Raw genomic sequence first — 25,615 nt, forward strand, 5'->3', positions numbered from 1 at the left:
TTATCTACACTTGATTCTAGGCTTTTTTTCCCACAGCTTTAGTTTTTTTTTACTAAAAAATATAAAACCACAATCACTAATACACTGACGTTGAAGTGGCACGAAAAAAATCTCCCAAGTGTTTTTCCACAGCTCACCTTTGTTTTTATAATTACACTTTCCTTGATGTAAGACCTGCATGGTCTGATGGGACTGAGCCAAAAGCGTCAGAGTTGGCAACCTCGTACAAAACAAAGATCACAATTGTGATGACTCAGACTCATTCAGCCTCCTCCTCGCCCCTCGTTCTCCGTCTCTCTCAGCCCCTTGTCCTGGTATGCCCTCCCTCCCTCCGTCATGCTGCTGTCCCTGTTGAGCGACTCATACTCGGATACAATGTGCTCTTTGAAGGCGAGCATTACTGTTCACACGCTATCTGCACCAAACACCGATATAATTTGCCCGCTCTTGTTTTTCTTCCCATCTTTTGCCACATCTGTGTATGCTCCTGGTGATATTTAACCTTCTACTAAAAGAAACATTTGACAAACTATCCATGCCTTGATTTTTTTTTTTTGTTTACTTTCTAAAACATTTATGAGGGTAATGAAGGAAGCCAAAGACTTCTTACAGATGCACAAACATTCGGAGGAACATTTACGTCTACTTGTTTTGGTTAAAGCTTGGTCAGCAAACGTCTCCTGCGACAAAGAAAATTAAAAGCTTACATGTTTCTTTGATTACACGGTTCCAGGTTTACTGCTCTGCTGCTCGCCAAGGAATGAGCCCAAACACTCGCTGATCCTAACACAGTCAGATTGTGGAAAGATTTCAACAAACAGGGACATTACATCACTTTATTTTTATTTCAGGAAAATTTATATTCACATGTTGATGGCTGCTCCAGCCTCCACCGCAACTCTTAAGTGATTAAGAAAACGGAGAGTTTCCAAAACTTGAAAATGTCAACACGCTAGAAACAGACACTGAATCGACATTTTCTAAATTCCAGCATTACAATAAATGCACGGGAAAAAAGAATGGATGCAAATTGAGCCGTCTTAATTGGACAGTATATACTGTAGTCCTTACAGTCCTCTGTCGGCCTCTGATTGTTTCCATCTGGTCAGCCTCAGGAATCTCTCCTGGATGTTCAGAGCATACCAATGCCACAGTAGGAATATGATACCTGACTTTCTCTCCCCACCTCCCTCCTGCTTATTTCCCCCAATCTCAGTCTCAGCGACAAAATACTCCCATTCCTTTATCTCTCTGGCTTTCTTTTTAAATCTCTGTGTATTTTCTATTGCTTCTGTCCGTGCATGCTATCTGCTCCCATGTGTAAACTTTAGTGGCATCACCCCCTGGCTCTAAGCGCTATAAGCACAGCACAGCGTGTGTTTGCTGCATGTGCATATGCATTCAATACCATAAATATGTGCATGTGGGGCAGCCCTCAGTGCCACTCGGTGATAGTGCAGGGTCCACATTAACTAATTTCTGCAGCCCTGCTCGCTTATTCTCTCTCTCTCTGCCCTCTTTACTGACTCCCTCAGTTTTTCATTCACTCACTCACTCCTACTCCCTCTCTCTCTCTCTGCTTGCTTCGACAGATCGTTTTCATAACCACTTTTCTGAGGTCGCAGCCTCGTCTGCAGTAGTCACGCAACCCCTTCGCCTGCTCAGTCAGCTTTACATTCTCTCTCTCACACACACACAGAGTCTATGCACGCATACTCACACTACCACAGCAAATACTACACTATGCTACACAAAGAGCGCTGTCTTAAAGAGACAGTGTGCATCTCGCTCCCTGTAGCCACAACATGTTACGGACTCTGCTTTTAAAGGATCAGCATGTCTATTTTTGGCTCTGTGCGCGCTCAAAGCATTCCTGCGCTCGCTGGCAACACACACACAACCTGTGGATGCAGCGTGGAAACGTAACACTAGTCAAAAGCCGGTTTCCCTAATAAACCTCTCATTGCAATCAGTGCCAACAATTTTATGCTTTCTTTAGAATGAAATGGAAACAAAAAAAGAGAAGAGAAAAAAAGATTTTCATGCACGCAAAACACGTATTCAGTGGATTATTCACACAGTGATATACATGTTACGTAATATTGTGCTAAAAAAGGATCTCTTCGTGTGGTTAGAGCACACTTAAGACACACTATTTTTGCCTTTACCTTTTAACCTCAAACCTCATTTGAATCAGTGCTGCAGGCTGCTAGAGCAGGTGAAAGTTTTACATTTACATGTTAAGATCACTGAAGCAAAACCAGAATGAGTTTTCAGTCTTACTCTGTGAACTCTTTCTGTGTACTTCCAACTTGATTATGACCACACACAGAAAGAACTGTATTCTTTCAGATGCCAGAAAACAGAATTGCACACTGTCCTGTCCTGATCAGGACGTATTTACGTTTGCCAATCTGTGTTTGTCCTGCTCCTGTCTCTGTCTTGCTCCTGTTCCCAACACCTCTCCATCCTCTCATCACCTCTGTACTACCAGGATAGCCCAAGGAGGAATACAGAGTAACTGGGAATGACAGGGAGCCAGAGGGGAAAGTGTGCACAGAGAAAGTGAGTGCTAGTGCTTCTGAGCAGACAGCATGAAAGAGAAACAAAGAAGTCATTATTACTGCTGGTCTTCTAAAATGCTTTCAAAATCCCTTCAAAGCTCTTTCGACTTACAAATCTGCAAGGGCAACATGGCAACGCAAATCTAGCAGAGAACCCTGGAAGTGAAGTGACTTGAAAGCTGAGCACCGGTTGACCACACCCAATAAGTCAAAGCTTGATTTTCAACAGGTAACAAAAGCACTGATGAGCAGCTGCTCTTGTGGCATTGTGGCCTATATTTCTAACAAAGAATAGCTGCGGTCACCATAATGCAATAAATTTCTGTGAATTCCTCTTTCCTGTTTTCTTTGTGCTGAGACGTAAACAGAATATAGAATAGAAAGATCTCAGTCTGTCCTGTTTAGGATGCGAGTGTGTAGCCGCAGGTTTATTTTCTTAGCTGGTAATTAAGTGAAAATACACCCCAGGCCATGTAAATAGTGTAATGCAAAGGTAATGTGATGAGTAGTCAAGCTAATTAATTTCTTCAAGGTCTAAGTAGGTAGAAAAACACTTTGCTTAGAAAATAATGCATTATTCTAAAAATGTTTTTAAGATACTCAGCATTTCAGTACTCATATACAAATTTCATTACTTTTAATAGTTCCTAAAATACTTCTTCAGGTCATTTTTTTCATATTCCATTGCTAAGCTTTATATATCTCTGCCAAATTGGACAATATGCAGCCATTTAATCTATTCTGCTAAATGTCTTAGCTAGCTAAAATTAGCTTGCTAGCTAGTCGAAAATATTGTTGCTTGTTGGTTTTTTGTTTCAAGGAGACTACGTTTACAGTGGGAACTATAAAAATGATGTAAACTTTGAATTTGAAAACAACTTTGAACTTTGAATTTTTGAATTAATTTACTTCAGAAATTAACCAGACAGCACTATAACTTTAAGTTTTAAATAATGGTGACTCAGGAGAGCAGGTCAAATCCATTAGCATTAGCATTAAGTGAAAAGGTTATCCATAAATGGCTACTTTCATTTTTTAGAAACTATGTAACTGCATTCTTTATCTTAAGAGTAAATTTGGGTTGCTTTACTAAAAACTGGCAGGTCTTAGCTTATATAAAATCATTTAAAATATTTAATCTGTTGCTGTTTTTTTCCTGTATTTCAGAGGATAAAATAGAAACCAAACTACACACAAACTACACTACAACAGAAGGTATTTAGCATAAGCCCATACACAGAGATTCAGAGTGCCAAATCCAAATCCCAACAGCCCTGCCATGCACTACTAAGCTAGGACCGGGTCAATCGTCTTAGCTTTGCCTAAAGATCTCAGCAACGTCCATTTGTCTCATATAAGCACGCACCCAGCAGTGTAAATGCATAGACATGCGTGAACACACGCAAACTTTGTTGAGTTCAAATATTATTACCTGCGCTGTAGTTGTGTAATCAAAGCTGACATTTTGACACATACTCTAGGCAGACTGGACAATAATTTTATACAAGCTGGAATGAGATTTTCCAGCTCATCAAATCTCAGTTTGTGTTTTTTGTCATGACATCACCAGTGAGGGAGTGGAGGCCACCATACAGCCTCAATATGGCCTGGAAATTGACAGAGAATTTGGCCAGGAGAGGTTGCATGAGAAGGGGAAAGACTTGAAGTAGCAGGGAGGGGAGGCTTGCCAAAAAGTAAAGGCTCAAGCCTGAAGGCTTTTGGCAGGTGTTTTGTCTCTGCTATCCATCCAGCTGCTGACTAAAAACATGGGAGGTGTTACAAGAAAATCTATTAGCTGTACAGACAGACTCTAATCTCAGTAATCTTCTGTTCTAGCTACTTTTACCAACTACTACAGAGTGACGGCAAAGCATATCGTATTGCAAAACGTGGGACATTTCTTGTGTCTAGGTTGTTCCAAAATATGTAATAGGTATGAAAAGTCAGTCCAATCAGAGAGGATACAGCTCCAAAACAACTCCATGAAGAACTGTTACCAAAAAAAGAGAGTTGAGTTAATGGATAAACAGAAGTGGATAAACAGAAGAGTCAACCAGATGCAAACTTTCAGCAAATAATTAAGGTCATTTTTCTGGAAATTCTGAATCATAGTTAATTGTCTACCACAGCAGCGCCAACCTCATCAGTAACGTCTGCCAATTAGGTCAAGCCTGTTTCTACATGAATTAACCCATCTGACATTTTAATAAAGATGGTGGTCCAGTGATGGATGAACGGAGAATTGGTGTTGCGATGGCCCAATGAATTATGCACGACGATTTCCCTCCTTTCCGCCTTTTATTTTAAACCTCCTTTCATATGTTTCCAACCCCCCACTGACCTCTCTTGAACACCACTCATAGCGCTGGGTCTTGCGTGACGCGTTGACCTATTTGTAAGACGCATACGGTTCTGCAGCTATGAAATAATTCTGACTTTGTCTATTTTTACTCTTTACTGGGAAGCGGGAAGAAGTGCAGGGTGACAGGAGAGGTGAGGGAGTCAAGTAAGGAAAAAAAAAGAAAGCGTGTGCAGCTTCAGTTACTGGGAAAAAGTGCGAGAGAGGCAGGCTGAATCCACACCAGCAGGCAGTCAGGCTGAGGTTGTCCAGGCCTCCAGGCCAAGGTGTGGTGGCACCACAATAGAGGAAGGATTAAATGGGAGATTAACAAGCTCAGTGTGAGTAAAAACAAAGACAAAAACAAAAAAAAACACCTGCCCGCACGTCTAGGATATAACTACACACAATTATAAATTAAGAAATGAAACAGTGAAAGTGAAATTTTAGGTGTAACACATTGTTTTGGTTACATTTTTTTCTATCCCTGTATAAAATAATCAGTGTTTATCTCAGGTTAATCTGCATGCCAGTAATTCAAATTGGTCCATAGGCAAACCTGTCCGGTGTATCTGGATAAGATCAAACATGAAAGACAACAGATTCCCATATGAACAGATGGTAAGAGCGATCTGTTAGCCACTCAAAGAAGCAGCTTCAACTCAAGTGCGACACACTGACAGACACAATCAGTATTTGCTGTTGCTGCATGTTTGTGTGTGTGCGCGCGTCTATGTGTGCGTGTGCGCATGAGAGTGGGTATTTATAAAACTATCACCACATTATCATGCCTGAGACATGTGAGCAGTCGCGGCATCTTCATCCTTAATTCGTTTAGGACATATTGAGGTCATTTTCCCCGGGTTTACACAACATTGCGTGAGAAGGGAAGGGTATCTGGTGGATCCAATTGCCCTCTGTGAGGGCGGCAGTGCCTCCATGAATGTGGCCTTTGAGTGGCGAGAGACCAGTAGACATGTAGACAGCCTGTACTTACTGTTTGTGGGAAACAGGCCTGATGCGACTTCAAACGTCCACAATGATGTTATTATGGTGCCCCCCTCCACCACCACCACACCACACCACCACCCAACCCCCCCTCCTCCCTGAAGACTGTTCCCTTCTCTCTCTTCTTTCTGAGAACTTGTTGCTCATGAGTCACAAGGAAGGAGTCTCCAGTGATCTGTTGTTTATCCTCATATTACTCATGGTAGGATTTGGACGAATCCCCGCTTCAATTTCAAATAAGATGTTTTTTTGTTATCACTCCCTCTAGAGATGGAAACTGAATTATCGCTATGACAATCCCCTTTTCTCCCCCTGTCCCGTGGCCAAACTGCATTTACAGCATTTATTTCAATGAGCAAAAGAATGCGCAGAACATTGGGCATCATGGCCATGTGGTTTTCAGCGGAGGTGGGGGGAGAAAGTCATCCCTGTTTTTAAAGGTAAACAGGGATAATTTAGGGTGTAATGGAAAAACACATGAAAAAGTTCTGCTGTGATAATTTGGCTGTTTTTAAAGCGATAACCTTAACCAACCCTAGCCACAAAAAAAAGCATTTCACATCCCTTCATCCTTAAGTGGGCTGTCTATATCGTTGAGCCGAGATTATATATAATACAGCTTCTCAGTAAAGATTTGAAAGGCAATCATTTCTAAGTGGTAGCAAAATTTAACTTTATCCCCAAGCAAAACTAAACTTTTTACAATATTTTGGTTTGCCACAGTAAAAGTATGTGAAAAGAGCTTCTCTGAACTTGTATCAGACAGCTACGGACGACGAGTGGATGTGACTCAGCTTTGATTTTTGTGCTATATTTACTCGGGCTTTCAGCCTCGGTGCGGGCTGTCATATCAACATCTTCTGGGTGTCAGAATCTGTGCTGGGCCAGGCTGACTTTTGACAGCAAGAAAGTGGGTTAAACATCAGAATGGCTTTTTTTTTTTAAGTCACATTAATTTGTCAAAATTGTGCCTTCTTGAGTGTTAGGTGCTGTAAAGCAAACAGAGGTGATGATGTCTTTCTTCTTGTCTCTTTATCTTGTGTTAAGTTTTTCTATAGTATATCATAAACGTATGCATGTGTTTCATAAAGCCAAGTCATCAAACAGAGAATCTGAAAGGAGAAGTCTCTGCATTGTGGCTTTATCAGTACACAAACATGCCAACACACCACTCACTTCTCCCATTAATCTTCCAGCGCTCACACTAATTGTGATTCCACATTGCATGTATTAATTTACACACGGAGCCAAGAAAAGCACTGAACTGCGTTATAGTCGAAAGAATCTTGTGTAAGAAATCAAATATGATTGAAAAATTATGGGAGTGGTGTATGAAAAATAAACATGAGTGGAAGCCACTTCCAGCTCTATATTTGACAGATGACAGTGTATGAAAACACAGATCAGACAGCGTCGGGGCTCCGGCTAGATAAATGTGACTACATTTGTGTGTGTGGGGGGAGGTTTTATGTGTTGTGTGTGTGATGCATATTTAAAACGTTTGCAATTTGATGATGAAAACAAACCCTGGCACATTAGCATGGATAATTTCCCAGCTCCGCACGCAAACTTAGAGCAGGGGAGGGCCCCAGTGTGAGAGTGTGTGTCTGTGTGTGTGTGTGTGTGTTGCTGTGGGTGAAGCCAGCAGCTGTTTAAATCCACTCTAACAGTGCTCTCTCCACAACATGCCAATTTAAACAATCCTCAGGGACAGAAACAGAGTCCAACGCTTCTCTTCACCATCACTTTGTCATTTTCGCTCTTTTTCTCCTTCCTCTTCTTTTTTTCATGCTGTTGAAACTATTCGCCGTGCGCAAGTTTCACAGCGTAAATCGCCTGCATTGCTGAGGTATACATGATGAGCTCATGCACCTGATTTGACTTGATCTCTTTGCTCACTGTCATTTACCGTCTTTAAGAGGTCATGCCGCCGTGCCTGATGAATAATAAGTCATGTGATCAGTCCTGCACTTATCCCTGGAAGGTCCAGAGCCTCGCTGCCTGTGACTCCACTTCTACTAAGGTCACGAACCATGGTGACGGGAAACGGCCGTGCCCAAGTATTTATTACATAAAAAGATCCTATTTAAGTAGAAAAGCCCAGTTTTGCTCCTTGCTCAAATATTTCAACGCTGCAGAAGCTTGAATGGAAAGTGGCGCTCAAGAGACAAATACTGAGAAAGGTTCAGTTAAAGTGCGAGTGATGCTGTGAAGTAAATGTGCACTACAAGGTTGAGTACGAAGTTAGATTTTAATCACTGAAAGGAGCTGAAATGTTAGCTTAAGGAGAGAAACTGACACGGACGTCGTATAAAGTGAAGGAAAGCACGTATGTCGTATCAAGCGCGTGGATGAAAAGACGGCGTCAGCTGAAGCTGGCCAGAGTGCAAACAATGAAAGCAGCTGTAGTAAAAAACAAAGGAAGTTTGTGGAAAAAAACCTTCAGAAAAGCTGAAGGAGGCTTGTTTTTGGTAGCAGAGATCTGACACCCACGAGGATTCAACGCGTCAGCTGAAGCTGAAGCATACTTTGAAGAGATGAAAGGAGTGGAGATGAAACACTAAAGAGAGTACCAGCTCCTCACTAAAAATATTTAAATCTCCTTTAATATAGCATTAACACTGACAGCCTTTAAAAAATGTGTGTTAAAGAATCATTAAGTGATGGAAAAAGAGTAGCTTTTATTTTTTTATTCACAGGCATGTATTTGTAGACTCCTTCTTAAAGAAATAGTTCAAATTCTTGCCTTAAAAATCAAATAGTGTAAAGACCAGAGTGAACCAAAGCAACTCACCTCAAGATAAAACTGCAACGCAGCTGTTAAAAATAGCATCCTTCCCCTTCATTATTCAGTTATTACATCTTTTATGCTTTTCTCCTTTTCTCTTCTTTATTTCCAGTTGACACTGGAAAGTTCAGAATGCCCAGAAAGCCCCAGACAGCTTTTCACCATGAACTCCCACAGTGGGCCTTTGGTTTGCTAGTGATGTTAGTGAAAACCTCCAGTGGGGCCCAGTGCGTCCAGCAGCTTCCTTAACAGAAAAACTGCCCTGGTTTCAAGCTCTGCAGTGGAATTAACTACTGTGAACCCAGTTACAGATAACGCAAACACTTGTTTGAGTTTCCTGCGTTAACAGCATCTCGCTAAAGATTTTGTACAGTCTGTGTTAAATGTGCGGTCGTGCTACATTATAATCCCCACTTTAGCTCTTCTGAATAACGTTACGATGTCGTTTCAAGTCCAGTTAACACTCTGGGGATGCGAGATGAAACTCCCTGCCCTGCTGATAGTCTTGTTTGCGCACACGTGCACACAAATGTGCACATCCCAAATAAATCCCGGTAAGCATTAGGGCCCCCGTCACAGCTCTGTTTACTGTAGAACACTTAAGATATACCTTCCTTTCTCCTGGCTAACAAATAACACCCGGAGGGCTTGAGGGCTGAGCCGAGCACAAGTCACGCAACTGCCTCTCTCTCTCTCTCTCACTCAGTTGCTTCTTCCCTCCCACACACACACACACACACACACACACAGACTTTCATCTTCCTGACTGACTGAATACCTGGCTGCCTTGGTGAGACATTTGCCCCTGCAGAGCCTTCCCTCTTTAACAATGCGCCTGGACGCTGTCAAGTCACAGACGATTCTGAAGCTGTTAACTGATGTTCAGCTTCCCTTCGTCTTTCCTTTGCTTTGGCCGTGTACAAGTGAATGCATGCGTACATACGTGTGTGTTTGTGTCTGTGAGAGATAAAGCGCCCTAACATTACCCTCGTTCCCTCTCGCTGTACCCTCTGCTTGCGTCTATCTCCAAACTAAAAATATTTTGTCAGGCTCACTCATTCGATCATAATTCGGCAGAGAGCAGGAGTTCACTCAGAGTTCAGTCTGCTCTGGGTGCGCAGAGTGCAGCAACGGCCTGCCAGCCAATAAAAAAAACACACACAAACCCTTTTAAACACCCTCTTGCATCACATTCTCTTGTCCTCTTTAATTAGCTCTTACTATGCCCTTTCTCACTGGAATATATGCCTTTTACAGGAAGATGTTTTCGCTTAGTATTATTTCAATTTGCATGGTTGAATCTGCAACACACTATGTAATTCTGGAAAAAAAAATCTTCCCCCCTCTGAAAGCTTCTCCAAATAACCCTAACTTTATATGACATGATCTAAGGAACTATTTTTCTATTTTTACTCAGGCTGCTGTTTTTCCCATATCACATGCTGATGAAAGGGGACCTCATCTGGCTGACGGTAGTTAGCGTATCGAGCTGTATCGGGTCAGATGCCACCTTTGGTTAGTGATCTTTCCAACCGCATGGAAACATATCGATTTACATTAGGGAACAACAGCAGGGACCGGGTGTGGGCATTGTTGCACACTGAAGCATGCTTCAATTAAGATAAATGGAGGTGACAGACAAAACAAACGGTCTGATGTACAGTATGCTCGGGAGACCAGAGCATAGACACAGCCTGACGACATGTAGTACACGTGGTAGTCGTGCCATGCCAGTGGCCTTCTTTTAAGAACCAACACGATCGTTATCGCTAATATTGCTTATAATGAGCATATGCTTTGGCTCCTTTGCATTTAATCCTCAACGCATTGCTTCTGGTGTTTGTAGAGCGTTACCAGGTTCAGGAGTCTGTAATGACGATGCATTTAGGCGCAACTGTGGACTACATGTGTGTTTGTTGAATTTGACCTTAATTGTGTTATTTTGATATTTATTACCTGATTTTCTTGGTATAACATTGACCACTCATTCACTAGCAACTGTAAAGAGTCTCTCAGTTTGCCATCAGGCACTCCCTGTGGTCAGTCCATGAAAGCAGGATGCTTTGATTCCTGCCTTAATATATATATTTTTTTCAATTCTTTATTTTTTTCTTAGTTCCCTACCAGCAATGTTGCAAAATGGATTTAGTTTCTGAAATCCGGTAATTCCACAATAAACACATGCAAGACTTTTACAGGAAGCCGTTCTGTTTAAATGCTCGCATGCCACAAAAACAAACAAACAAATAAACAAAAAAAGCTTAATGAGTTATCAAATGGGCTTTCAACATGTGGCTTTAGGGAGTACTAAACCTGTAAGCCATATTCCATGTTTGCAGGGACATCAACATTGTCTATTTGTTTGTTTTGTGAAAGAATTAGCATAAATTGGCATTTCAAAAATATTTAATCTAATCCAAAAATGAAAAAGGGTAAAAGGTTGTAGCTGGAGTGAAGCATTGCAGGAAATGCATGCTTGTAACAATAAATAAATAAACGGCACCATGCAAACCCGAAGAAAAAAGCGCTTTTTAATGAGAAATAAGTCTGCCAACAGCGTTACCGTTACTGTAGATTCACTGCACAACCAGCAATCTTTAAATACCATTGACTTCAGAGTAGCATGTTAACATTTCTAATAGCATGCAATAATATTCTAAACAATGTAAAACACCAGCTGGGCTATGTCAGCGTGTTTGTAGCTGCGCTGCTTCCTTAAAGTGCTCCCATAATATTATTATCATCTTAATCTCCAGGGGTTTTGGGTTGCTCGCTGCCTCCGTCCTTGCCCACCCGCCCCCCTCCACCCTCGCTCAGGCTGCGTATCGCACTAAGCGGTAGTTGTGACAGTGATTACACAAGACAGCTTCAAACAATAGTGTTGGGCCAACAAAGGCTGCTGCTCCCTCTGCATGAGCCCTGACTGTCTATTCACACTCACTCAAACTGAAACACACACTCTACCCGTCAGTCAGCATGCACGCACACACACACACTCTTACACCTCCCATTGACCACTGAATGGTCTCCACTAGCTGTTACAGTTGGCGTCTAACGGGGCTCCTATTCTGCATTGATTTGAGCAATTCACTTATGGCCTTCAGTGATCCCAGGGGACTCTTGGGGGGCCCCCCAGGCCTACAGACTCCAACTCTACTCAAGTGAGTTCAGTGTCTATGGCACAAGAGGCCAAGCAGAGACAAAGCCAGTGTCATGCTTTAGATTCAAGCAACTAATGAGTTAACTGTGAGGATGCTGAATGCGTACGGCGACATTTCCATTCATGGTTTTTGACATATACAAGGGATTAGCATGGCTGGCCAGTCGCACTGCTTAACAGCTATTGTGTGGCTGATTACTGCAAAGGGGGGGAAACACATGCACGAGGGTGGGAGAGTGAGCTGACATGCAACTAATGTGCTGCTGAACACAGACTCAAGGGCAGACAATACCTCTATGTTAGCCATAAAACTACTCAAAGCTAAAAATATGCACATCCAGGGCGATTTTTCTTTTACAACTTGCCTGGATTATGCAATAAAAATGGTATCACCCACTTAAGGTGCTTATCCCACCTAAAACTATTTGATTAGTGTGATTTTAATGGTTTAAATGGCAAAAAATGTTAAAATTAGTCCAAAGATTGGGACAATAACAGACTAGTTTAAGTTGGAGCGGACACCCTGTAATCTCTTATGTGTTAAAGTAAACAGTAAATAACACTAACAGTCAGTCAGAGCAATTCATTATCTTGGATTTTTTGATATACAAGTTTTCTACCATTGGGTGCTTGGGAAAGTTACATGGGGAAAAGTGCTCACATTAAAAAACAAAGGCTGTCAGTAGAAGTATCTTTGTCACTATACTGTGTGTATAAATCCTTCTGTCAAACCCTTTCCCCATCAAATCAGCTGGATTTTTGCACGCCAAAATAAATGGAAAGAACGATAAGAACATGAGCACAGGCTTTAGGTTAGTCATAACAGTGAGAACACCTTAATATTTACACTGGAAATGTATTAAGGGGCCATACATCTACCTTTGTATACAGACATCGCATGCAAAGGAAAGAGGAAGAAGAAAAAAGCCTGACCACTGGCATTTAGCTCGATCACGCACTCCTCATGAAGCAAAAATGGAGACGAGAGGTGAATTTCTTCCAAAGAGGTCAGAGAAAATTACAGGAGGGCAGAAGACAACAAAGGGGAAAAGAAGAGAAGACAGAGATAAAAAGAAAGAAATGTTAGGCAAAGAAAAAAGACAGGGATGGGTAGAAAAGAAGGGGGTGGGGGCTCTGGTGGATGTGTACCCTCAGTTGAAGATGATAATCATGCACAAGAGCTTCAACAGCACACGCTGAGATGTTTTGACCCATTATCTCCATGGATGCTCGTAATCAATACACACAAGTAGCTCTTCTGAGGATGTACTGATGTGTGCTGATCGGAAAACGATGAGAAGCTGCGTGAAACGCTTTAATGAATTATCCAGAAAAAAATAATCGTGAGAATGGAAGCTGCTGGCTTGAGCTCTGGTTACTGTGTGTCACGAACGCTCAAAGGAAGCTTTTGTCCACTTTCAGAAACATGGCGTTCACACCATCACCTCTCACTCTCCTACTTTTGCTCCTACTTTTAGAAAGTCTTGGAATCCAGCAGCTCGGCATGAACTGGAGATTTCATGCAGCTGACATCAGCAGGGCAGTCAGTCTGTATCCGTCTTAAGGCTTGTTGCGACATGTGACATTTCACTGGCACGAACGACAGATTCATGTTAACGTCCACGCTAACATTTTATTGCTTCTGATGCACTTAAACATTTAAATATACGCAAACATGGCATCTTAAATCAGCTCGTAAGACTTGCTTTAGCTACTCAAGAAGTCAAAATAAATGAATTAATAAATAAAAGGGGTTTAATAGAGGGTTTAATTGGAGATAATTTATTTGAATTTAAGGAGTGCGACCACACCTCCATACATGCCTTTTTTGGTTCTCTGTCTATACAGGACCCGCCGTTCCAGCTAGTGAAGTGTTTATTTAAAACACACGCGGGCACACACACACAAAAACTATAGATAAATACAACATGAATATCAAGCTGAGCAGCAAAACCACTCAGTATATATGCCCTCAAGCTAACGTGTTCAACATCTTCATGTTGACATTTCACAGTATAATTTATAACAATGCCCAGCAGCTGAATCATTAACAGACACCAGTGTTTCAGTGAACCTGACAGGAATATCTTCTTCTTTTTTTTTAAACCAAACAAATAAAAACATTTCCAAAAAGTTGGGATGGTGTGTAAAAATGTAAATAAAAATTGAATGAAATGACTAGCAGATGAGATGTTTTTTTTTTACTATTTAGCACTTTCCACATGTCCTGAGGGGACTTGCTGCTGAGAGCAAACTATTTGAGGCCTCTAGTAAAACCGCTGTTTCATTTTTCTTTTCTTTTTTTTTTACATCTTTTATGTGGGTGACATTCTGATGTTGTAGTATCTACAAAATGTGGTTTGGCATTGTTTTGCTAAAATAAGCAAAGCCCTCCATGAAAAAGAAACCTGCATATATTACTCCAGACTTTTATATATATTGTTTAGCATTGATGAAGGCTTCGCAAATGTGCAAGTTACTGAGCTTGGGCTCAGACGAGACAGTGGCTTTTCTAGAGCAGCGGTCCCCAACCCTTTTTGCGCCACGGACCGCTTTATGTCCGACAATATTTTCACAGACCGGCCTTTAAGGTGTCGTGGATAAATACAACAAAATATAACTAGTACCGGTACCGAAAAAAAGAAGATTTATTCATAACACACGTGAAAAGACCCAGGAAAACCGAGTTAACGATAAAAACGGTAACAAAATAACGCTGAAAACCGATAAAAACCCTGAAAACCATACATTTCACACCTGAGCCTCAACTCTCGCGGCCCGGTACCAAACAACTCACGGACCGGTACCCGGGGGTTGGGGACCGCTGTTCTAGACCATTTTTGCTTTGTTTCTACATGCTTTTAACTTGAATTTATAAAAACACTGTTAGTTTTCAGAACTGTTCCCAGGCTCATGCTGGGATTGTCACATTAGAAAAGTGTCGGTCTTTAATGCTCGTCCAAAGATCACTTCATTCAATATTGGTGCTCGGCCTTCTCCCTTGTGTACAGAGATTTATTTAGCCTCTCTGAATCTTTTAATGATGTTACGTACCACCGATAATGAAATCTTCAAATTCTTTGCAATCTTATGTAAAAAAAAAACTGTCTATTTGAGCACCACAGGGGTGAAAACGCCAGCCCACCTTTACTTCTGAAACACTGAGCCTGTCTGTAATGTCTTTTTATACTCGCTTATGGTCCTAAGCTGTTCTCAGTTAACCTGTTTTTTAACTGTTAACTGTTTATTAAGAGATGTTCCATCGCAATTACAGGTTACAGTTGATGGGGCTTTTCAAAATATTTTCTATAGGATTACACAACTCTTTAGGCTTGTAGCTGCCACGTCCGCAACATTTTTGAAATTAAAAAACAGGAATAGTCTAGACAGGATAGACAGATTAAGGCACAAATATGTGTGTTGAGTCTAGGATGCTAACATCTACAGACACATAGATCTGTACTGCGCTGGACTAAATGGGTCAAATACAAATTGAAAAAGCTGTTGATACTTTCTAATAGCCTGGTTTAAAAATGGGAACAGCTGTGAACGCAGTCTATGATTCACCGGAAATTTTTTGGGAGAAAGCTTTTTGTTTCCTAAACTCAAACCGCAATAAACTGACCACATGCTGACCTTTCTGTTGCTAAACCTTTTCAGTTCATTTACAGTCTGCTCAGATCACCGATTTGTCTCGGACTCTGCCTCTGCATCTTGTCTGCCTTTGGGTTGCAAAGTATTAAGGAAGGAAAGAGTGTGGGGTCACTCAGAGTTTAGTAAACACAAAGTCCATCTGTAATGTGACCTGATACACATTTTCACCCATGGGCAAAGACTCCATTCACAAACAGCTATCACGCAGCAGCACTTCCCTCTTCGGGAAATCAAATGGTCCACACTTTTATTGCCCAGATTTGATACAGACTTGACATAAAAAGGATTAACCCAACTAGCAATGAAGATCGGGCTTACGTCCGTGAAATTCTCTTAAATTAGGAGCTGATCTAATAAGAACCTGATTGTTTTGTGCTGTTCCATCCTTCCTCATTTGCACAGCGAGTTACAAAACTGTCTCCTGTCTGCTGGTTGACGTCACAAATGATGTGCGCCTGGCGTGAGTCTGTGGGTTCTGTGGTCTTTTTTTCTCTTCCTCTTTTATTATAGCTCAGCCAGCATTTAGAGTCAGACAACACGCATATATAAACCTGTCTGCTATTAGCAGATCTGCGCATTGATGGCTGGTAAACAAAATTCAGTATACCAGGGGGATGGTGGGCACATCAGGCTACCCAACTTGGCGTAAGCTGGTAGACTTGCACTGAAGTCTCTCGTTACATTTGTCTGGGTATGTTCTCATACGCTGTCAACACCTCGACCGGACGACAGCGTATGAGGGACGGTTGGGTTTTAATTAAGGACTTCCAGAAACACACACGCACACAGATTTCTAAATATACTTCAATGCAGTGTGGATACATTTACACCACAGGTATTTATATTTGGACTGAAATCTGTTTTTGGTGGTAACATTAGGGAGTGTTATGACATGCAATCCTAGACAGTGCTAAGTTTTCAGATCAGATGATTTAGCTTTACAGGTTGCTGAGAACTGTGTGTAGAGAGTTTTTTATTTCTAGAATTAAAGAGAAGGATCCGTTCTAACTCTGCTGACTCTATATTCAGTATTTATCATGTTTTCGATTAAAAAAAAAGATTTTGTAGTTGTAACTCCTTTAAGTACCAAGAAAGATGCAGAAAAACTATTAAAATAACTGTTGTTCTACCAAACTTTGTGATTTGTGTTTTAGTTGTTTTTCATAAAGTTGATTGCCGGCATGAGGCGCGAAGGCATGAAGCAATATGTCCTTGGCAGGATTGCAGATGGATTTAAAAACAAAACACAAACACACAAAAATCCTATAAGCACACTGGATATCATTCGGTGATTATATTTTAAAGTGCAAACAACTTCCCTGCTGCATCGAAAGTACATATTGGCCCCAAAAAGTTCATTTTTGTCCTGTTCACACCACAGAAGAACTGTCTAACTAACTAACAACTGATACATATCTGCATTATCCATACAGATTTAATATAGGTTTGATAGTCTACGTGGTAGATCTGAGTACAGAAAAAGGCTGCAAATAATAGCACGCAGGAAACGAGTGTGACATAATTAACTGTTTATTTACAGAGGTTCAGTAGCAAAAGGTTTAAGATCATATTTATTCAATGCCATGCTCTCTGGTTAGGAGAACGCTTCCTGAAACAGTCAGGTGTCTATTCTTGGTTACTGGGAAAGTGTGGTGGTCTTAGAGCCTTGTTCGCAGGCACAAAACACCAAGAGAAGTTTCAGGACCAACTGAAACTCCAGTTTTTTTTCTTCACACAATTCACGTTTGAAAATGTTCCGCTCGATCGGAGACACGCTGATGTGGAACGTGGCTGCAACAGTATTTCAACCACAAGCTGCACTCCAACTTGCAAACGTGTGACCACATTATAAGCAAACAAAGACCACAAACAGAGCATAATGATCCCTGACATTTTTAAAATATAAGTCGTACCAACAGCTAGTATTAGTGCATTGTTATGAATAACATCAACCGATATAAAACCCATAACAGTGCAACGCATTCAACCCTAGTTATTAGAGAGGCAGCATGTGCACTAGCAAAGAAGATGCTGCCCAGTTTATTATTATCTCTAGCTCTGTTGACTTTCCACTCTCATTAAAGGCAGATCCAATTCATATCTTCTCAGAGGAAAGTGGGGGTGAAGAGTAATAAAGGAAAAAGAAAAGTTATTGAACACCATTAATCAAAGCGATGACTCCTCATCCAGCTTTATTTTATCAGGATCCCTTTAATGTCATTGATATAGAAAAATACAACCCCCTGCCAGCATCTCACTCATTACAATCATTCAAAAAGGGAATGTTCCCTTTAAGAGTTGCCTTTAATTACCTAATCCCTGAAAAAAATGCAGCAACCTTATTAAAATTTAAAAAAAAGAAGAAGAATATTCTACTTTAAAATAATGAGAAACACAATCACACAAACAGGGTAAAACACATATGCACCGCAGGAGAAATACAGGCAATCGGGCCAGAAAGACAAATGAGGAGAGATAGTTAATCCTAAGGGTAAATATTTAACAAGCTCAGCTATTACAGCTAGGGCAGAGACCTAACATAGAAAAGAGCGGAATTACAACTGCTGACTGTCAGCTCTCACATACGTTCATGCGGACCTACCTGATTGGACATCTGCCTAAAAAGGCAGGAAAAAAAGCCTACTCTGGCCTATAATCAAATTTAAATGAAAAACATGGGACAAAGAGTTCCACGCAGCCTGTAGGCTACAAACTGATGACTTTCTTTCCTTTTTTTTAATTTATTTATTCTTATTATTTTTGTTATTTTTAAAGGAGAGGTTTGCCCCTCTGGGGCCATTTTCACTAGCTCGGCAAACTTTACTGCTAGAGTAATGGTTTATGGAAAGAGGAGAATATGACTTTTTGCCGCGTCCCGTCTCGACTCGGGGAAAAATGTGGCAGCAGAACTCAACGTTAACAAAGAAAATGAAACTAGGCCACCAGTTTTCAGTTTTCACATGGATGTCAGAAGACGGGTACATTTTATAAGTTTATAATAATCAATTAAGTAATATTTACTTACAATGTGTCTTTCACAGACACAAAGAGAGTAAAATAAATCAGTAAAAGTACCAACAAAACAAACCTGCTTTAAAAAAAGATTTTTAAAGGGCAAATGCTTGCACAGTGGTGGTTTCCATTAGCCAGTAGCTTCAACTCTAAAGTCACATTTCTAACAGTGTCCCTTATTTTCTTATCTGTAAAAACATTTCCTTGTTAGGCCTGCTTGTGAAAATGTTCCTGTGCCATGCATCTGCCTACAAGCAGACAAAGAAAATTGTTTATGTATGCAAAATACTTTCACTCTTTATTTATTTATTTGCTAGTTTATAGATGCATATGAAATAGTGCATGTAGTGATCTCAGTGATGGGCCTTTAAACAAATCATCTAAATTTCAGGTGAAGTTCTGATCCCAGTGGAATATGATGATTCAGGCGAGCTTTTTATTCTCTCTCTCACACACACACACACACACCCTTAGGGTATATTTGCATGAACTACGTGGCCACACACTGTTCAATGAGCTCCACCTTCGAGTTGTCACGCAACAAAGACAACCAGCATAGAATCTCAGGGAGCTTCCAGAACACCTGCTGCTGCACGGTTTCCCTCTCCTCCTGCCTGTCTGCACCTTTCAGCACACCTTGCCTGACATACCTGAATAGTCTCAGATCAAGTTGATAAACGTATGCTTTTGCAAAGATAAATGGTATAACTGTAGTCAAATTTCACATCCACTGCTGTTTCTGAACAAACTGAAAAGGATATCAGCCATAGCTCAGCTAAGTAGCAGCTTCACACAGTCCCTCCGGTGGAAATTCAGAGTAACTGCACCTTAAAAAGTCTGTGCTTCCCCCAGAAAAAGTGGTTATAAGAACAAATGAAACTTAAGGTTGCTGGTTTCATGCTTTCATAATGTGTTTTTGTCTCAATGACTCACTTTTGAAATGAAGAAAGAAAAAAAGCAACAGACAAATATGACGGTCGCTGAAAACCACAGGAAGGATGTGGAAACTTACTTGTTCATCTCCAGATTTATCTGGAAAAGCTCTGATCAACACTCCATGTGTAAATATCAGTGGAAAGCCCAAACGAGTTTATCAAATGAAGGAGGGCAAGAGATGCCACATGTATACCAACTCAAATCGCACTAATTAATCTCATTACCCGAGCATCAAAAGACAGATAAGCCGGTCACAACTGCCACTGATAACAAGGCACCCAGCAGAGGTGGGGTAAACAGACAGAAGCTTTGGCCTGAACGCATCTTCAAAGAGTTCAGAATAAAGGATCTTAAATGATCTTTTCCACATTTACCTTTTTTGTAATGCTTAAAAAAACCCTGCACAGATATATTCAAGAAAACTCCCCCTGTGAGGGTAGTTTTCACCCAGCAGCGTTGCCACTCAAGCAACGGCTTCTGCACACCTTTCAACACTTGCACCAGCCTCCACACATGACTGAACTGAACCGTCTCCTTATCTTTGCAGCTCTCAGATGGCATCGACAGTCCTCGGTATCACTCTGGTTGTGGTCTTTATCTCTGCGTGAGCCCTGATCTGCGAAGTGCCCCTTTAATAACTCCATTCAGCACCTGCCTGCCAACTTTGTGTGGTGGCTAAGCTGAATAAGGCAACAAATGATGGAGGTTAAGCGTCAGAGGAGGATCAGGAGGAGGAGGAGAAGATTAAAGACTAGCTGCAAAACTTTGAGGACACCAGAGCCTCACAAATTCATCTGCCGTCTCCTCGAAGAAGAGAGCTTTCAGTGAGAATTTTCTTTCAGCCCCGAGGGCAGGCTAGGTAGTGAACCTCACGGGAGCTCCGCTGCTGCTTCTTCTTCACTGCCCTGCCTTTCCCTTTTATCCTACTAATGCTTTTTCTCCTTGCAAGAGTGCTCGTTTTTTGTAATAATAAAAAAGTGCCTCTTGTTTCTAGGCCTGTCACATCCAGCTGTGCCAGTAACCGCTGTGTTGATAAGGCAGCTGCCAAGGCCACTGGCAACAAAATACTTTCTAAAGCAGCGCATAAATATTTGAAGCAAATCGTGGAGGAACACGAGGAGAGGACGGGAGGCATTCAGTTGACAGTGGGAGGGTGGGAAAACTCAAAATGCCTTCTAATTACATGCGTTTAAAAGAGATAAAGGTCATAATAGTTATTTGCGGTTCCTCGTATCTAGAAAGCATTTTCACATCGTAAATCACTGTAATCTGAAGTGTAATGGCAACATGCACAGATCTTCTTATCTACATTTTTGCTACGGAGCCTTGGGGAATCTCACTCCTGAGGCCGACAGAAAGAGTGCACAGGTTATTCCAACACACTTTTTTTTAGCTCAGTATTCTGACATTTAAAGCCTTTGAAATTACAATTTACATGTCAAAGTGTTGCAAAACACTATGCATTCTTTCCATCTGCTGAAAGGAAGACATTACTACCTATAGTTCTGTTACCACTATTTCTGTGTTTGCATAGTGAAAGTGAATAGGTCACAACCCTCCGCTTCACTCCAATAATGTCCAGGTAACTGAATCAGAAGTGGACAACAGAGGCCTCTATGTTCATATGCAAAAAAACGAAACAAAACAAAACAAAAAAGAAAATTTAAAGCTATTTATTGGCCTGACCCACATCCACTCAGGAGCTTCCAGCTAACTCAAAGCCACACACTTCCACATAAGCAAAATACCTAAACCACTACTGCAACAATGCCGCCTTTTGTACCTCCTTTACCTTGGAAGAAACTCTTGACGCGGAGGTAGGAAACAGCAAGACGGAGCACTGACAGCTTGTCCAGCTTGGAGATGACATCTGGGGGGAATGGCAGCAGGCTGGCCAGGCGGTCCAGTTCAGCATTCAGCCTGTCCCGGTGCCGCTTGGATGGGTTGGTTTTCTCATTGGCAGAGGATGGCTTCCTGATGATGAGACGGATATAAGGTAAAGACAGATCCCGGGTCTGAGAGGACATCGGAGTGTGTGTGTGTGTGTGTGTGTGTGTGTGTGTGTGTGTGTGTGTGTGCGTGCGTGCGCAACACTCCCCAAAAGCGACAGCAGCAGCACAAAGAAGAGGATTAAGTTTGTTTAACTTCCCTTGTTGGAGCTACGCTACTGGTGAAAGCAAAGACGGTGGAAACGACATGATGCAGGCCGTTTTTACAGAGCGCACACACACTTGTTGATTGTATCAGTAATATATGAAGTATGAAGTGTGGCAACAAGCCAGTTTTTAACACGCTATACCGCAAAAACGCCAAAACACACTCATATCAACACAGTGTCAGACTCTCTGAGGTTACAGTAAAGTGATTACTGACTCACTGTTTGAGGACTTTTTTGAAATAGATACCTATTGGTTTTTTTTGCTAAATAGCTGTTCCTCATTTTGATGACACAAACAATAGGATGGTGTTTTGCCTTGTTTACATATGGCAAGCATGGCAACTTGCAAGCCAAAGACAGACACATGACCAGATGAACCACACAGTGTACGAGTCCGTTTTTCTTTAAAACCATAGTTCCTTTTGACTCAGCCTTCAACAACACAGCATGCACATCAATCATCTCTGCTTCCCTTTAAAAAAAAGAAGAAAAAAAAAGATGTGTGCATTCACCACCGGATAAAAGGAAGCGATTTGGGCATTTTTCTGATATCAAGCGTTTTCTGTAGCTTTGTAGCTTTGCATTAAAGAGATGTGATATTAGAGGTACCGCACAGACGGCACGATCTTTCCCTGAGAGCATAAAACTCTCCTAGTTATTTGTGAACGTTAGTACGGTGTACCACGGCTTTACCAGCTGACCTTAACACGATCCACATACGCGACGGTCAGCTCTGATTTCCACAGCTGAGAGTTTAAACTTTTCAGCTCACGCCACGCCGAGACGTTTACATTAACGGTCGAATATATTTTCCACTTGTTGCCAGTAAAAAAGTGCATAAAGAAATATGTTTAAAAGTCACGGTGTGGTCTAGACTACAGTTTAAATCGCCTGTTACTTAGACAAACTTTAAGTTGCACAAATTCAGTTTTAAATAATAATTAAAACTTCCGTTTAACTATAACTCTAAATCCTCAAGACTCTAATGGCAGAATTAGCAGGCTCAGTTTGACGTGGCAAAGATTTCCCCCTTGTATTAGCAGCTCTGTCAAAAACGCTACCGGCCTCGTTAAATTACCACTTCCCTCTTCAAAATCTTATACAACTTGTCAGCCACTGCTCATGACATCAGCTGACATAACTGTCCAACAAAAAGTATCCTGGCATTAAAAGCCGTGGACATTTAAAGCAGTACCAAATGAATGATACTGTGACTCCTGTGACTGCATTAAAACTATTTTGAAAAGGACATGCAAGGATTTAAAAAAAAAAAGAACCTGAAAAAATTTAATTAATTTTAATCATTGATTAATCAGCCCCATTTGTGCGTATTTGGAAACAAGTCTGTAGGAAACTTTGGACAGCTCACAGAGGGCAGTCAAATTCTAATTAATTAACTTTAAAGCAGGATCTGCACCAGATCTGCTGACAGCAGTGTTAAATGAAAGTTGTGATAGATGTGAAGTCTTCTATTAAAACCCATACCAACTTGTGCTATTATTTTCACACCTTCATGCTAGAACCTCAATTACTTCCTGTCATTCATTATAACCTAGAATCACAGGGCAGAGAGAAGAAGTTTATTTTGAACCAACAAAAGTGTGCAGCCTCAGGAAACAATGACTGAACAGATGTGAACACATAAAAAAATAAATACTGAAGAGCGCTCCTTAACTGTTTCTGGATGGGCTTCCTCCTCTTTCTGCCCGCATACATGCAGTCTCCAGGAGGGATCATGATCTCGCGCTCCGTGGAGGTAACAGGTGCGCTGCGGAGGACACAGAATAACTTTACGTGAGGCTGGAGAAAGTACCCTGACCCACGCTGGAAGGGAGAGTGCATTCAAATATATACACACTCGCAGTTATATGTCACTGAAAAGTCCTCAGTTTGGAATAAATACGCAGGAAATTCCAGCATCCCTAAAAGTAAATACAACAATCCACTTAAAACAGCCTAAAGTGCTTTAAAGAAAAAAATATTAGGAAAATAGCAAAATAGGTTTAATATTTTTATTATTACTCGATAGTGATTTAAAAAAATAGCAAACATCTAAATGAATAAAACAAATTAAACAATAATAAAATACAAAAAAAAGTAAAATAAATAAGTAGAGCACGCTGGTGCAACTTGGATAGCCTGTATGCAAAACTGCAGAAGACATGCTGAATGCTTAAAATCAGAAGAAAATTAAATAAAGAAACTGGAAATTTAAAATGACAAAAAAGCGCCACAAATGCGAGCACTGACCTGAGATATCTGCGGCTTTCTGTTAATTCCAGTATAGTGTTGGCTGTGGAGTCACATTCACTTTAAGTGCTGAAAAGAGATGCGTCTCCCAGGGTGCACCGACTCCCAGCGATAAATCCAGGGGAAATCAAATAAATCTGAGTGGTCCTGTATGAGCTCCGAGCTGATGTTTTCATCAGCTTTGCACTGCTCGGGGCAGATGTTGGCTGATGCTTTATACCCAATTGAGTCGCCTTCACTTCCTCGCGTTTCAGGTGGCGGATTCCTCTGAATGACATGTCGAGCTCTTCGCACGCAACTCTCTGCCTCACAAACACGGCGCGAGCGCACACACACTAGGCTTATGTTGCATTCAGGCCCTGTCTGAATTTGGCAAACAACTTGTTTTGTTTATGTATTTTAACATGGCGGTTTTTTCGTAATTGAGTAATTAATTATGGATGAATAATAGCTGATTATTATTCATTTTTTAGTTATACATGCGGGCTACTTTCAAGACTTGAAAGGAGCATGAAAAGTTACGTGTCTATAGGAATTTTTTCTGTATTCTGCAGAACAGAGCTTCTGTTCGGTTTCATAAAATCACTAGAGATAATAGCTAATGTCTACATTGTGGTGGTGCTATATTTGTTTAAATGTACGTGGTTTTTAGCACAGTTATTCGAAACTCGTGATATATTAGCAAATTTACGAAGAGTACTCAAATGCACCATTAGCCCAACCCGACCGGAGAGTAGTAGAGAGGGGAGGGGTCGCACGCGAAGGGCAGAGGAGGCACAAATCTGCCCCTTAAAACCGACGCTGATGGTGGGTGAGGGCGCTCGGAGATCGGAGGGATTTAGCTAACTAAGGGCTAAAGGAGACGTACACATTTTGCAAAGAAACCAAAATATTCAAGTGTAATGTGCGCTGGACTGGACTAAGCCTTTTCTTACTAAATTAGCGGATGCAGCTTCCAGAAACGGGCTCTGCGGGACCGGTTTAGCCGCTGCGTCAAGTTTTTACAGACCGACAGACGCCATGCTTACACCGGAAATTAGGCGAATGCGTTGTCAAAATAAAAGTAACGACTGATCCGCTGGATTTCGCTTGTACAATCTCTGGACTTAAAGCCGAAGCTAGTGAGAGGATTTTAAGCAAGATCGTCGATTCATATTCAGTCTGTTTTAAGTAATGGAAAATTTCGAGTAAATGTGGTCTTTGTTTTAAACCGGAAACGCTTAAATCTGAACAACCTGTCGGATTTATGATCCGCGTTTATATGTCAATTGGATATAATTATTGTTTATTTTAAGTTAAAAAGAAATACATAAGAAAGCAAGGCTTACAGTGAAAGATGGTTTCCAAAATAAAGAAAATCATATTTTTCATTTGAGCTATATTATTTGTGGGCTATAAAACTATCACTACCCGCACAATGCTTACAAAACGAGGCAGGCAAAGCAGAGTTTGCAAGGATTTGTTGCTGCAGAATCCCCCTCTCGATCATATTTTGCATTATTGACGATGTCCTGTCAAATATCGCAATGAACATGTTTCAAACGTACTTGATGAATGTATTAATGTATTCACTGATTAATCGTTGTTTGTGAAACTGTACCCTAATAAGTATACTGCCTCAATCTGTTGTCACTGAAACGCATCACACTCACTAAACACACACACGTAGATGGTCTACTCTGCCGCACCCTAGTGTACAAAGCATGCACAGCAAACTGAAAAGCACAGTAGCTCAGTGTGTATTAGT

General features: G+C 41.1%; 1 protein-coding gene across 1 annotated transcript in view; it reads right to left on the reverse strand.

The window, feature by feature from the left end:
• Positions 1 to 24,888, reverse strand: part of ahrrb (aryl hydrocarbon receptor repressor b) — a 62,804-nt gene extending 37,916 nt beyond the window's left edge. The window contains exons 1-3 of the mRNA XM_087845951.1: positions 23,869 to 24,888; positions 23,294 to 23,386; positions 21,253 to 21,434 (exon numbers count right to left, since the gene is read on the reverse strand). Of these exons, the coding sequence (XP_087702077.1) occupies positions 21,253 to 21,434; positions 23,294 to 23,355 (244 nt within the window). The 5' untranslated portion in view covers positions 23,356 to 23,386; positions 23,869 to 24,888. The remainder of the gene's footprint in view (positions 1 to 21,252; positions 21,435 to 23,293; positions 23,387 to 23,868) is intronic.
• Between the last annotated feature and the right edge of the window lie 727 nt (positions 24,889 to 25,615).

This window comes from Neolamprologus brichardi, chromosome 9 (genome assembly GCF_056152115.1).
Source record: "Neolamprologus brichardi isolate AB-2024 chromosome 9, ASM5615211v1, whole genome shotgun sequence".
NCBI lineage: Eukaryota > Metazoa > Chordata > Actinopteri > Cichliformes > Cichlidae > Neolamprologus > Neolamprologus brichardi.